Below are 12561 nucleotides of genomic sequence, written 5' to 3' on the forward strand. Positions count from 1 at the left end.
TGCCTGGCGACCCGGAGAGATGGGGGCCGTGTGGGCAGGACCCCGGGAGGTGTTAGCGAAGGCTGGGTCACAGGGTCCTAGTAAGGATTTGGGAATTTTGCTTATGGGCAACAGGGTTTGATGGCAGGGTCAAGTGAGGGGGCAGGGGTGGGAGACCAGGGTGGTCCCAGCAGGGGTCCTGCTCCCCAGACCTGCCCATCCGGTGGCTGGATGGTGGACCCCAGGCTCGGCGCCTCACGGAGCTCGGCCCCACCTTCGGGGCAGCTCTGCAGCCTCACACGCCTGCCAACTGCGCCGTGTCCGAGGTGCCCCACCCTCTTGCCTGGGCCCCTGTCCTGGGTCCCTCATCCCTGCACTCCTGCTCCCGCACTGTGCTTTGTATCCCACGTTAGAACAAGGCCAAATCCCGTCAGAACGTCCCAAAGTTAGAGCAATCTTCTAAAAACCAAATTATGATTTTATGGGCCCAAGTCCAAGAGCCCACGAGGTTCCTCCATCAGGCCCTTGCCGGCTGTCCTTGTCGTCTCTGCTCTGGGGGTTCTGTCTGTAGTTTGGTGCACCCCCCACCGACGCTGGGGCCTTGTCCCTGACCCCTAGTTTTCAGTCTCCCAGCACTAACTAGTCGCCTGACTGGGCTGCATATGCCGGTGCCCCTCTCCTCCAACACCCGCAGTCTCCGCTTCTCCCCCTGTGCTCAGGGTGGGCTCTCCCCTGGCCCAGCTGCTGAGTTCTGTCTCCAACGTGAAGACCAGAGCGCATCTCTGCTTCGTTTCAAGTGCTCGGCCGCGGCAGGAGGATGTGGGGCAGCCTCTCATGTGCCCTGCGGGGAGCCCTGCATCCCAGCTCCTCCTGGCTTGCGGACTTGCCGCGTCTCCCGAACTCGATGCTCCCTGCGGGGCGTTACTCCACGTTCGCTGGGGCTCCCTCACGGCCTCAATGCCTGCGTGGCACCCAGGCCCTTCCTGGAGCAGATCGTGTCTCCCTGGCATTGGGGGCCCTGCTGTGTGTCCGGCCCTGACCCGAGCCTCATCTGTTGCTTCTGGGGGACTTGCCCAGGCTGTGAGCTCCCCGGTGCAGCTGGTCTCTGCAGGATCGGTCCTGCGAGAGGCCGGCGCTCTGAGCTCACTGTCCTGTCAGACCAGTGAGCCACAGTCTTTTCAGCCTAGTTTTTAGAGCGATCAGTTTGCAGAAATTTGATGTGGAACTACATCTGTTATGAAAGAGGGTGGGGTTGGGCACCTGGGGGGCTCAGTGGGTTAAGCCGCTGCCTTCGGCTCAGGTCATGATCTCAGGGTCCTGGGATCGAGCCCCCGGCCTCATGACTCTGGGCACCACGGTGGAAACCCACGGTCTGTCACAGCCGTGCCCCAGCTGGGACGCGGTGCCTTCCGACGCCCTGGCACCGGTGATCTCAGGAGAGCGGCTACGACTCTGGGAGGCGGAGCCCTGCCCGCCTACACCCCGCACCTCCTGCCAGTGTCCCTGTGACCAGCTTGCTCTCTGTCGAGAGCAGGTGGAGTGGACGAGGCCAGGCCTGGACGCGAGGTGCGGGCCCCGAGACGCAGCCCTGCTCCACGCAGACCCAGCACTGGGGGTCCCCCAGCTCCTCCAGCCGTCATCCGCCCGGACGTGGCCTCCTTGCGCTGTGGACCTGGCATGGGATCCGCGTGGGCCCTGCTGTGCACGGACCCTGGTGGCTCTCCGGCCACAGCTCCCACACGCGCACCGTCACCAAGGGGAGACTGGGTGCGGGTCCATACCCAGCACGGGCCTGGCTGACCAGGGAGGGCAGGACCGAGATCTCCCTTGAGGAGCTCTCCCTGCTCTCCCGAGATCACTGCTGCCACGGCGTCAGAAGGCGCCACGTCCCAGCTGGGGCACACCCGCCCCTCTTCCTCCACACCCTCTCCCCGGGACCACGCAGGGGTCTGTTGCTGTGGCTGACCCAGCCTGGGGGCCCTCCCGGAGGAGAAACGCCTGGCGGGGCCTGCCTGGGGCCTCGGCAAAGAGGCAGGCCCAGCCCTACAACCTGGCCACTGCACGCCTCCCCTGGGCTGGGAGACGGAGGGGGTCTGCCTGGAATGGGGGTTCCCGGCCGCCTCAGGCAGCATGTGCAAATCAGCCCAGGATGAGATCTTGTGAGGCACCTGGGGTGCACGGCGAGGGCTCCACACAGGTGCCTGTTCCGGGTACTGGCTCCCTGGGGGTGACCCAGGTTGGGGTGCTCATCCTGGCTGGCGTCTTGGGCAGGTCATGACAAGGGACAGGGACAGCAAGGACTCTGCCTTCAGCCCCTTGCCCTGTGGCCACTCAGGGGACACAAAGGCCTAGAGCAGGTCCGCGGGAGCTGGGGTCCCGGGGAGGCTCCTAGGATGGGACCCCCAGGGCCTGGGCCGCCCTCTGGGCTGCCTTGCTTAGGGCCTCCTTGACCTCCCGGTTCCGCAGACAGTAAATGATGGGGTTGAGCAGCGGCGTGAGCACCGTGTAGACCACGGACACCAGCTTGTTGAGGTCGAAGGAGTAGATGGCGCGCGGCCGGGCGTAGATGAAGAGGGAGGCCGAGTAGAAGATGACCACCACGGCCAGGTGCGAGGCGCAGGTGGAGAAGGCCTTGTGCCGGCCGGCGGCAGACGGGATGCGCAGCACGGTGCCCAGGATGGCGGCGTACGAGAAGACGGTGAGCAGCAGCGGCCCCAGCAGGATGAGCAGCGCCAGGAGGAAGTCCACCAGCTCGGCCGCCGACATGTCCGAGCACGCCAGGTTCAGCAGGGGGGACACGTCGCAGAAGAAGTGGTTCATGACGTTGGGGCCGCAGTAGCCCAGGCGTGAGATGAAGAAGACCTTCCCCAGGGAGATGGCGAAGCCGGAGAGCCAGGAGCCGGCGGCCAGCACGTGGCAGAGGCTGGGGCTCATGACCCTGGGGTAGCGCAGGGGGCGGCAGATGGCCACGTAGCGGTCGTAGGCCATGACGCCCAGCAGCGCGCACTCGGTGCAGGCCAGCGCCAGGAAGAAGTACAGCTGAGCCATGCAGCCCGCGAAGGAGATGCGGCGGAACCGGGGGGCGGCCAGGCTGAGCAGCATCTTGGGCACGGTGACGGACACGTACCACACCTCCAGGAAGGACAGGTTGCTGAGGAAGACGTACATGGGCTTGTGCAGCGGGGGGCTGACGCGGACCACGGCCATGATGACGACGTTCTCCGTGACCGTCAGCGTGTAGGCCAGCGCGAACAGCACCAGCAGGCACAGGTGGACGCCCAGCGGGCCCGGGAAGCCCACCAGCACGAACTCTGTCACCTCGGAGTGGTTGTCGCCGGTGGACATGGCGCACGCCGCCTGCTGGCAGAGACAGCGGGTCAGAGGTTGGCTGGCGGCGGGGTGTGGGGGGAGGGGCCGTCTTAGTCTGTGTCCCCCAGGACTGCTGAGGAGGACGTCCATGGGCTCGCGGAGTGGGGGGCTGGCGCGGATCACGGCCACTCGTGGGACGCCTGTTCCCCAGGAGAGTTCAGCATCCCAGGCAGTTGGAGGGATGCAGGAGGCCACCCCGGGTCCCCCGGACACCCCAGCCAGGCGAGCTACGTGCTTCCTGACACTCCCAGAAGCCGAGGCCGCTGCACGGGCCTGGGGGTCCGGCCCTCCGCTGCTTCACCCCACGGGCAGCTCCTGTGTGGCTCGGCAGGGAGGTTCTTGGGTCCAGACTTCCTGTGCGGTGTCCCCGGTTCCAGCCCTGGCTGCGGTGGCTGAGGGATCGAGAGGGCAGGACTGTGGGCAGCAGCTTCCTCGTGGCTCCGAGGAGCTGTTTTCACAGGACTGAAAGGGCCGGACCCTCAAAACAGAAGTCAGCTTCCTTTACCCCTGCCCGACCGTGGGGGGTCTCCCCCGTCCGGTCCACCCATGGGTTTGCTGGCTCAGAGGCTCCCCAAAGTGTGGCCGAGTCCCGTCCAGGGTCCCCCTGCACCGTGCCCCACATCAGCCTGTGCTCTCTGTTCCAGGAACGTTCCCGTAGGTCACAGGCCATGCTGCCAGATCTCCAAAAACCCATTTAAACCCAATGCGCTCGTGTGCACTGTGGCTGGGGCTCAGGCTCTTACCTGCTCGCTGAGTGTCTCGGGACAGGGCCGAGGGGACCCGCACACCTGATGTGAAGTAGCCGCTGGCTAAACAAGGGGCTGATGCATGACAGAGGGGGTTTGGAGGACAGAACCCCTAGACCCCTGCTCAGGCTCCGTTGGGCATCTCGCTGCTGTGAGCCCCCAGAGGGCACCTCCCACACCAGGCCTTGTCCCCTGAGGCCTCCTCCCGAGCTTGGGACTGCTCATGGCAGGTGTGTGGGGTGTGGCAGGTGGCCCTCCTGCCCGGATGAAGTGGATGCCCCAGGGCATGGCTACCCTGGTCCCCCAACCCCTGCCCCTTTTTGGAGAGACCCTTGAGCCCAGAACCCGGCAGGTTCCCTGTCCCTGTCCCCAGCTCGTGTCCCCTTCTCAGGTTCCTGCCTCCTCCCAGAACCCCAGAACTCCCAGGACTCCTCTCAGCCTCTGCCATCGAGTGGCCACGGGCCCCCTGTCCTCTCTCCCCCCTGTGCTGCCCAGGACCTGCTTGAAGCCTGCAGTTTCCCATCGTTTTCTTCCTGCAGAGACTGTGAGGGGCAGTGGAACCCAGAGCTCCAGGGCACAGGCTCTGGCAGGAGCAGCTCAGGTTCAAACCCTGCCCTCCCCAGCCTCCTGTGCCTGGGACAGGACCTCTGCCCTCTCTGTCTCTGATCCCCCAGCTGTCCCATGGGGCACGGCAGGACCTTTGCTGGGCTGTCCCGGCCTCAGCAGCCAGCAGGAGGGGTGGGGCGCCTGGGCTCCGAGGGCCGTGGGGCGCCTGCACACCTGCTGAGCTCACTCAGGGGCGCTTGCTGGCCCCGGGGGGTGTGGTGAGGAGCCTCGGCAGGGTCGGCCTCCTGTAGCTGGGGTCTGGGGTAAAACCGCCCCTGGGTCCCTCTATCTCTCCCCCACTCTGGCTCCTGGTGACCCCAGGACTCTCTGCTCAGATCTGCCATGGATCAGAGTTGGAACAAATGTCCACCCTTGTCCAGGGCAGAGACAGAACAAAAGCATCACCTTGGCTGCAGGGATGGGAGCATCAGGAGCCCCCGAGTCCCACAGACACGAGGAGACAAATGGCAAGTCCTCGGCCTTCCCTGTGCTGCTCCAGTGACTCCCAGACGTCACCCGGAGAAGTCCCGCGCTCCCTCCCCCAAACTCAGATGCACTCGGGGCGCCCGGCGTCCGAGTCAAAGCCACAGCAACCTCCACACCCAGACCCACAGCCCTTCATGCAGGGACCCACACAGATACCAGGCTCCTGCCAGGCAGACAGACGCCCGCATACCTGCGTGCCCCCAGCAGACCCCCACCTGGCACAGACTCCAGGCCTCAGACACAGGTGCCCCACCACACGCCGTCCTGCCCAGGAGACAGATGCCAAGCCTCCCGCCTGGGCCTCAGGACCCATACTCTCTGCCACAGGAACACGGAATAGCGGCTCTGATACAGGGTTCAACCCCAAGCCCCAGACGCCCTGCCCCTCACAGAGATGTTCGGACAAGCTCGCTGCCCTCATCCCCTGCGTGGGCACACACGAGCGCACTCAGGACCAGAGGCTCACACAGGCACTCAGCTCTCGCCGGGCAGGGATGCCGGTTTCAGGAGCCTGAGCCCGGCCCCACCCTCTGCGCTCAACCCCTAAGCCTGGCTCCTCACCTGGGGAGGGTAAGGTCTCAACGCTCTTTTCTGGCTTTCCTGCGGCCGCAGGGATGCTCTGGGCGGGGACTTAGCCAATGCAGGTCACTAGCTGGTCCCGAGTGCTGAGAGGGAGCTCAGCACGACAGTGGATGGGGGCTGACCACGGGCCCCCTGGATCTCTCCCTCCCAGGGCTGCCACACACCCTGGGACCATCTCGGTTCTGGGCAGAGCTTGGAAGAGACAAAACGGGGTAACGCCGCCTGCAAAGACCCCTCCTCGCCAGTAAGGAGCCCTCCAGGCCAAGACGGCGGTGGTGGTCCGGACAAGAGGGCCTCCTCTTCCCCTCATTTCACAGGAGCAGGAGTCAGGTTTTGGGAGAAAGTCCCAGGGACCGGCCAGTCTGTGGCTACAGGGAACATCCCCTCTGCATGGGGAGAACCCCGCAGCCCCGGAGCTCACATGCCCACCAGCAGGTCCCGCTGCTTTCTGAAGGGTGGCTCGGTGGCGAATGGGAAGCTCCCCTCAGCCCTAGCTCCCTCCTCACTGGAGAAGAGCTCCCTGCGGAGGCTGGGCTGGGCAGAGGGAGCGCGGAGCCTGCCCCCCCCCACCCCGCGCGCAGTCCCAGGGGCGGTGCACCAGCATCTCCTCCTGGGAAGCTCCTCAGGCCTCTGGTCAGGGACCCTCCTCCCCTGGGACCATCCACGTCAGCCAGAATGACCCCTCCCTGGCTGTCCTCACCTGCCGAGGGCAGGCATGATCTGGGGTCGGGGAGGGATGTGAGCGCAGGTGGTCCCCCTGCCCCCCAGCAGCTGCTCGGTGCAGCACAGGGCCTAGCCAGAGACCTCCGCCCCTGCCCCTGAGCAGGGCTGTGGGTGGGGAGCTGGCCCGGCTGCACCCCACACCCGCCGTCCCGAGTGGGCTCCAGGCTGTGTCCTGAGTGCGTGGCGCTGAGGCTCCGGTCCTGTCTCATGGCACCTCCCTCCCTGATCTCCGGCTGGACACAGTGAGGGCCCAGGAGCTGGACAGGCAAATCCCTTCCTCGGCCGTGAAGGGGCCCACGCAGCAGCTCCCGCTGTCCTGTGGGAGGTGGGAGGAGGGTGCCCGGGACGCCACGGCGGGACTGCAGTCCTTCCCTGCCACGTGGGGTCCAGTGTCTGCTGTGCTCAGCCACAATGGACAGCTGACCAGCCCCTTAGAGGTGGGGTCCTGGCTTAGGGGAACTCCGATCTCTGGGGCTGCCCCATCCCAGGGCCCACGGTGGACAGGGTGGCCGTGTGTTCCTGGGTCCCAGAGTCACTTTACAGAAGCCACGTGTACTCATTCACCCTTCAGCTGAGTCGGGCCGGACGCTGGGGCATCCAGCAGTCCAGCTCCTGTGTGTGGGGCTCTGGTGCTGGAGGGAGGGACAAAGGCGTGGTGAGGTGGGCTGCAGCCGCCGGGACCGGGACGAAATCCGGGGCACGGCTCCAGCCGCACAGGGTCCTGGAGGTAGCCAGGAGGAGAGCGTGGGTGGAGGGAACAGCCGCAGCCCAGGGTGGGGGGGACGTGGGCTCCACGTGTGGGGGGAGGGGACATGGGCTCCACATGTAAGGGAGTGGGGGGAAGGAGTGTGCTGGGACAGGCCTGGTCTCAGAGAGCTGGGGCGGGGTCGGCAGCTGTGCTCTGGGTGGGTGCACCGTCTGATGGTGCCCCTTGAAGTGCGGAGTTCTGGGCAGCGCTCGGCTGCTGGGGAGAACAGGCTGGCGGGTCCAGATGGGCTGCTCTGGGGCCCCGTCCGTGCTAGGGAGCCCTGTGGGGGGGGGGGTGTCGCTGGATTTGCTGCAGGATGTGGACCGGTGGGTTCGGGAAGAGAGGGCGTCGGGAGTAAGTGTTGGGGCAGATTTGGAGATGAGGGAAGTTAGGCGTGGACACGTGCGTCTGGAGCCCAGAGCCTCCCTGGAGGTGGGCGTTGGGGACCCCAGGGTGCGAGGCTGAGAAGACAGGACGGGGCCTCCCGCGGATGAGCTGTGGGGTGGGGAGGGAGCCGGGAGCAGGGTGGGCTGTGGACATGATCGAGAAGACCAGGCTCTTCACAGCTGTCCTGGTGAGGGGTCTGGAGCACGCTGGAGCTGGGCTGCGCAGGCTGCCATCTGGGGACCGTGAACGTGGCCCGAGCGAGTGACCAAGGCAGGACGCTCAGCCAGGCTGCTGGTCTGTGTACCCACACTCTCAGGCCTACACCATCCCTTCCCACTGGGCCTTGGGTCTGGGGAGCCGCTGCGTCTCCGGGGCAGGGCTGACCACGCTCTAGACCTCACTGTCCTGGGTTGCACCTGGGCGAAGCAGGCTGCTTTGCAGAGAGGTGCATGGAGCCTTCCAGGAGGAGAAGTTCTCTTACTCACGGGAATGCCCCAGCCCCTGCCCTGCTCTAAATCTGCCCCCACCTCCTCGCCACCCCCGCACCCTCCCAGGAGCCCCGCACCACAGCCCCTCTGCAGTAGTGAGGTCGGGGACTCTGCTGTGTTCAGGTGGGGAGTGTCTTGTGCTGCTGGACCTCTTGCTGGTTTGCTGATTTGGTGGCCAGTTTTCTTCTTGGGAACGCCAGCACTCGTGGGCAGCGCACCCCACACTTCCCCAGCTTCCTGCTTCCCAGGGTCCTGTCTCCCTGCATCATCTCAGCCCCTTTCCACAGACACCCCTGGCTTCCCATGGCCCAGAACTTCACCTCGGGATCCAGGCTGTGGAGATGAAGGTCCAGACATCACCTTGGGTTCAGGCTGTGGAGAGGAAGGTCCCGCCCATTTCCCACCTCACTCACACCAGCCCTGGTCCCAGCTCAGCGGGTGCCCACACCCGGGCCTGCCACCCCAACTTCCAGGGCCAGTGTTCACCCCTGTAGAGTCCCCAGTCTGTCCCTGCAGCGTGGTCTCCAGCAGCGCCCCCCCATCCTCTGCCCCCTCCCCCCAGGCAGGCTTCCCAAACCCTGGAGCCCTCACCCCTTCGCAGAAAACAAGCCAGGGGCAGGGACTCTGACTTCCTGCTCCCCCCACAGCGACCTTATCTTTGTCCACACGCATCCTGGGGACTTTCCGCTCCAGGCCGTGCTGAGTTCCTGTCCTGGCCTGGCCTTTGCTGCTGGGTCTCCACCTTCTTTCTTTCCACCTTTCCTGACCGCAGCAAGGACACAGGTCCCAGCCTCTGTCTTAGAAACCGAAGGGGAGGCAGCCCCTGCCCTGCAGCCCCCCACCACCACCCCCCACCTCCTGGGAGCAGCACCCGCGTGTCCTCACCCTACTTTGTGCCCACCCTAGTGCCCCTGTGAGCTGGGCAGGAGGACCCCCCCCCCACCTGCCACTGGCCTTGGAGTAGAGAGCCCACTCCCGCCGGGCTCTCTGCCTCAGTCCCCACTGGCTGGCTGGTGGGTGTCCCTACACCTGGGTCACTGCTAGTCCAGCGGGGGCGGCGGGGTCCTGCCCCTAGCGACCGGCTGGTGCTCCCGCCCAGGCGCGGCTCCGGGTAAATTTCACAGTCATGTGTCAGTGTCAGCCTCCCTCCCTCAGTAGTTAATCTGGGGAAACTGTACGTCTTTGCAAGAGCCTTCTGACCCATGAACTAGACGCATTTTTCTTCCTCAGACTTTGCCGTGATGCCTGTTTTCCGTGTAAAGGGTTCCACGTCTTTCGTTAGATACTGAAGTATTAATATTTAATATAATATTAAATTAGATGTTTAATATTTTTGTTCCTTTTTAAACTGGAGCTTTGAAAGAATCTCTTTTCTGCTTGTTGCTTTTTGTTTATTAACTGCCCTGTGAGCTTGCCAAACTGTCATGAATTCTGCTCACTTATCTGCGGGTTCTTCTGGATCCCTTTCATTCCCGGTGGCATCGTCCGTGGGCCTTTAGGGCTTTGCCCTCGTTTCTAGTCCTCACGACTTTCTGCTCATAACCCACTGCACTGGTGAAGGCCCCCAGGGCAGGGCAGTCCTGTTCGCTCTCTGGCTCCCGACCTGGTTTTGGGGAGCAGGAGACCTGCTGTGGGTTGTGGTTTGATGCTTTTGCTCGGATGAAGGGGCTTCCCTGCTACTTCTGGTTTGCAAAAGGTATTTATTAATCGCGGTACATTTTTTAATGTAAAAAATCTTGCCTCTCTTAAGAGGATAATATACATTTTCTCCCTCAGTATTTCAGTGTGGCAAATTATAATGGTGGATTTTCTTTCTTTCTTGGTTTTATTTATTTATTTATTTGCCAGAGAGAGAGAGACACAGCGCGAGAGCGAACACAAGCAGGGGGAGTGGGAGAGGGAGAAGCAGGCTTCCTGCTGAGCAGAGAGCCCCATGGGGGGCTCGATCCCAGCACCCTGGGATCATGACCTGAGCTGAAGGCAGAGGCTTAACGACTGAGCCCCCGCGGCGCCCCGGTGGTGGCCTTTCTCACGGCAACTCTGCAGTGCCGGGCAGAAGTCAGCCTGGGCACCATTGTTGTGCTTTACACACGTTGCCGATTTGGTGGGCTCCGGGCACAGGGTTTTCTCTGTGAGGGGTGCTCTCTCTGTAGAAACAGCGCTGTCGAGGTGTAAGTGGTGTGTAACGAGCAGCACGTGTCTGGAGTGTGCGGTCTGACTGGTGTTGACCTGCGCACACCCATGAATCTGATACCACAACGAACACGATGTGCGTTTCCATCCCCCAGAAGTTTCCTCCTTCCCGCCGCTCCCCTCTCCAGGCGGCCGCAGACCTGCTTTCTGCCACTGTATGTTGGTTTGCGTTTCCCAGAAATTTATGGGAGGAGGTGGAGGAACTGAAGCCCCGAATCCTAGAGCCACGTCGGGAACTGGGTCCTTCCTGGTGAGCTACTGAGCTGGGACCGAGCGACCGCACCGGTCCGCTCCTAGGTCCTTACTGCCGAGACGCGGACATGCACGTCCACCAAAGGACTTGTCCAGGAACACTCTCACTGGTTTACTTGTGGGAGTCCCGGACTGTGACCGCGGGGAGTCCACACACGTGCCATGCCCAGAGCTGGCTCGGATCTCACGGCTGCGCCCGTGCTCGTTCGTGCGTCCGTGCCACGTGTGGCTGGCCGCTGTGGACCTTCAGGCGAGTGCCCAGCGATCACGCCCACCCCTGGTGCTGCCCGTTTCCAGGCACACCCCCACCCCCACGTAGTGTACCCACGGACCCGTTCTTCCCTGTTATTTCAGAAATGGTCTCTCCCTGCGATATGCGTCTGTTAGAGATCGCTTTTCCATTCCGCATAATTTCCTCGAGGTTCGTGTGCATCCAGCAGTTTTGTGTGGCTCGGTGACTCTGTCCTTTCTCGTTGCTGAGTAGGGTCCCACGCGTGGGTGAACCCAGTTTGGCGGTTGGACCACGGACAGGCGTTCAGGAACTCCCAGTGTCTGGCTACCGTGAATCAAGCTGCTGCGAGCACCAGAGCACCCGTTTCTGTGTGAAAATGAGTTTTTGTCGCTCTGGGGTCAGTGCCCCACAGGGCAGCCACTGAGTCACAGGGCAGTTCTCATTTTAGGCTTGGAAAGGCCCCGTTATTTAGAGCGGCCATGGCTGTACTGCTTCCATTCCCACCAGCAACGTGTCCGGGATTTCTTTTCTTGGCTTCTTGCCAGCAGCTGGTGTGATGACGAATTTTTAAAAAAGCCATCCTGGTGGTTCTGTAGTGATGTCGTACTGTGTTTTCAGTTTACGCGTCAACGGCTAATGAAGGGGACCCTCTTTTCATGTCCTTACATGACAGCGCTGTATGTCCTCTTCGGTGAAATGACTGTGCGTGCCTGCTTTCTAATTGAGTATTTTTTCATGTTGAATTTTTGGAGTTTTTTTTAATACTCTGAATGCAAGTCTAGTGTTGAATATGTGATTTGCAAATATTTTCCCCCAGTGTATATTTTCACAATTCTTTCACAGAGCAAAGATTTTAAATTTTTACACAGTCCAGTTTAATTTTTTGTAGAATTTTGCTTTTGGTGTCAAATTACGAATGCTTTGCCTCATCGTAAGTCCCAAAGATTTTATTAGTTTTTTCTAGAAGTTTCATAGTTTTACATTTGACATTTAGGCCCATGATTCTTTTCGAATTAGCTTTTGTATAGATATGAGGGTTAGGTTGAGTTCATTTCTTTGGAGAAGTTATAAATTGTATTGCATTTTTTCTTGAGGTTCCCCCTGTTCATTGTTGGTGTGTAGAAATGCCCCTGGGTTTGTATTGGGTCTCGTGTCCTCTGAGCCTACGGAGCCTACTTACTACTACTACGAGTTTTATTTTTGTAGACTTGGGAATTTCTACACAATTCTGTCATTTGTAAATGGAGATATTTTTATTTCTTCCAACTTGTATGCTTCTAGTTCCTTCTCTTGCCCTGTGGCCGGAACTTCCAGGGCTGCATTGAGGGAGGGTGGCGAGACTGGGCGTCTCCACACGGAATTCCTGATCTGAAGGGAGGACGTTCGGTCTCTCAGCACTAAGGGTGATGTTAATTGCTGAGAATTTTTGGTAGATGCTCTTTATTTGAGAAAGTTCCCCTCTGTTCCTAGTTTCCTGAGAGTTTTTTAATCTATCCTGAATTTTGTCAGAAGCGTCTTCCCCACATTTGATATGGTCACGAGATTGTTCCTCTTTTGCCTGTTGCTGAGATGAGTCACGCTGATTGATTTTCAATATTGAATCGATCTTGCGTGCCTGGAATAAATCCACTTGGAGTGAATTATTCTTTCTACATACTGGGTTATGTTTGATGGGAGTTTTGTTGAAGATTTCGCCTCTAAATTCATTAGAGACATAGGTCTGTGGTTTTCATTTTCGGTGCACCTTCAGGTCGGGTTATGAAATGAGTT

At 61.1% G+C, this 12561-nt stretch overlaps 1 protein-coding gene across 1 annotated transcript; it reads right to left on the reverse strand.

The window, feature by feature from the left end:
• Positions 1-2367: 2367 nt before the first annotated feature.
• LOC123955092 (olfactory receptor 6B1-like) lies at positions 2368-9596 on the reverse strand. Its single transcript, XM_046026616.1, has 5 exons — positions 9554-9596; positions 6633-6807; positions 6469-6488; positions 4092-4157; positions 2368-3488 (listed from the first exon to the last, which is right to left on the reverse strand). The coding sequence occupies exons 1-5, from the start codon at positions 9594-9596 to the stop codon at positions 2368-2370; spliced, it is 1425 nt and encodes a 474-aa protein (XP_045882572.1).
• Positions 9597-12561: the final 2965 nt, after the last annotated feature.

The sequence above is a fragment of the Meles meles genome, chromosome 13, assembly GCF_922984935.1.
Source record: "Meles meles chromosome 13, mMelMel3.1 paternal haplotype, whole genome shotgun sequence".
Classification (NCBI taxonomy): domain Eukaryota; kingdom Metazoa; phylum Chordata; class Mammalia; order Carnivora; family Mustelidae; genus Meles; species Meles meles.

Bases quoted from the DNA above. Each gene is read 5' to 3' on its own strand.
- LOC123955092 (XM_046026616.1), bottom strand. From the start codon at position 9,596: ATGCCACCGGGAATGAAAGGGATCCAGAAGAACCCGCAGATAA. The intron at 6,489-6,632 runs GTGTGGGGTGCA...CCCCGACCCCAG, and splicing joins GAGCCCACTCGGGACGGCGG to ATCATGCCTGCCCTCGGCAG. The intron at 4,158-6,468 runs GTGAGGACAGCC...CCCCTTGTTTAG, and splicing joins ATCATGCCTGCCCTCGGCAG to CCAGCGGCTACTTCACATCA.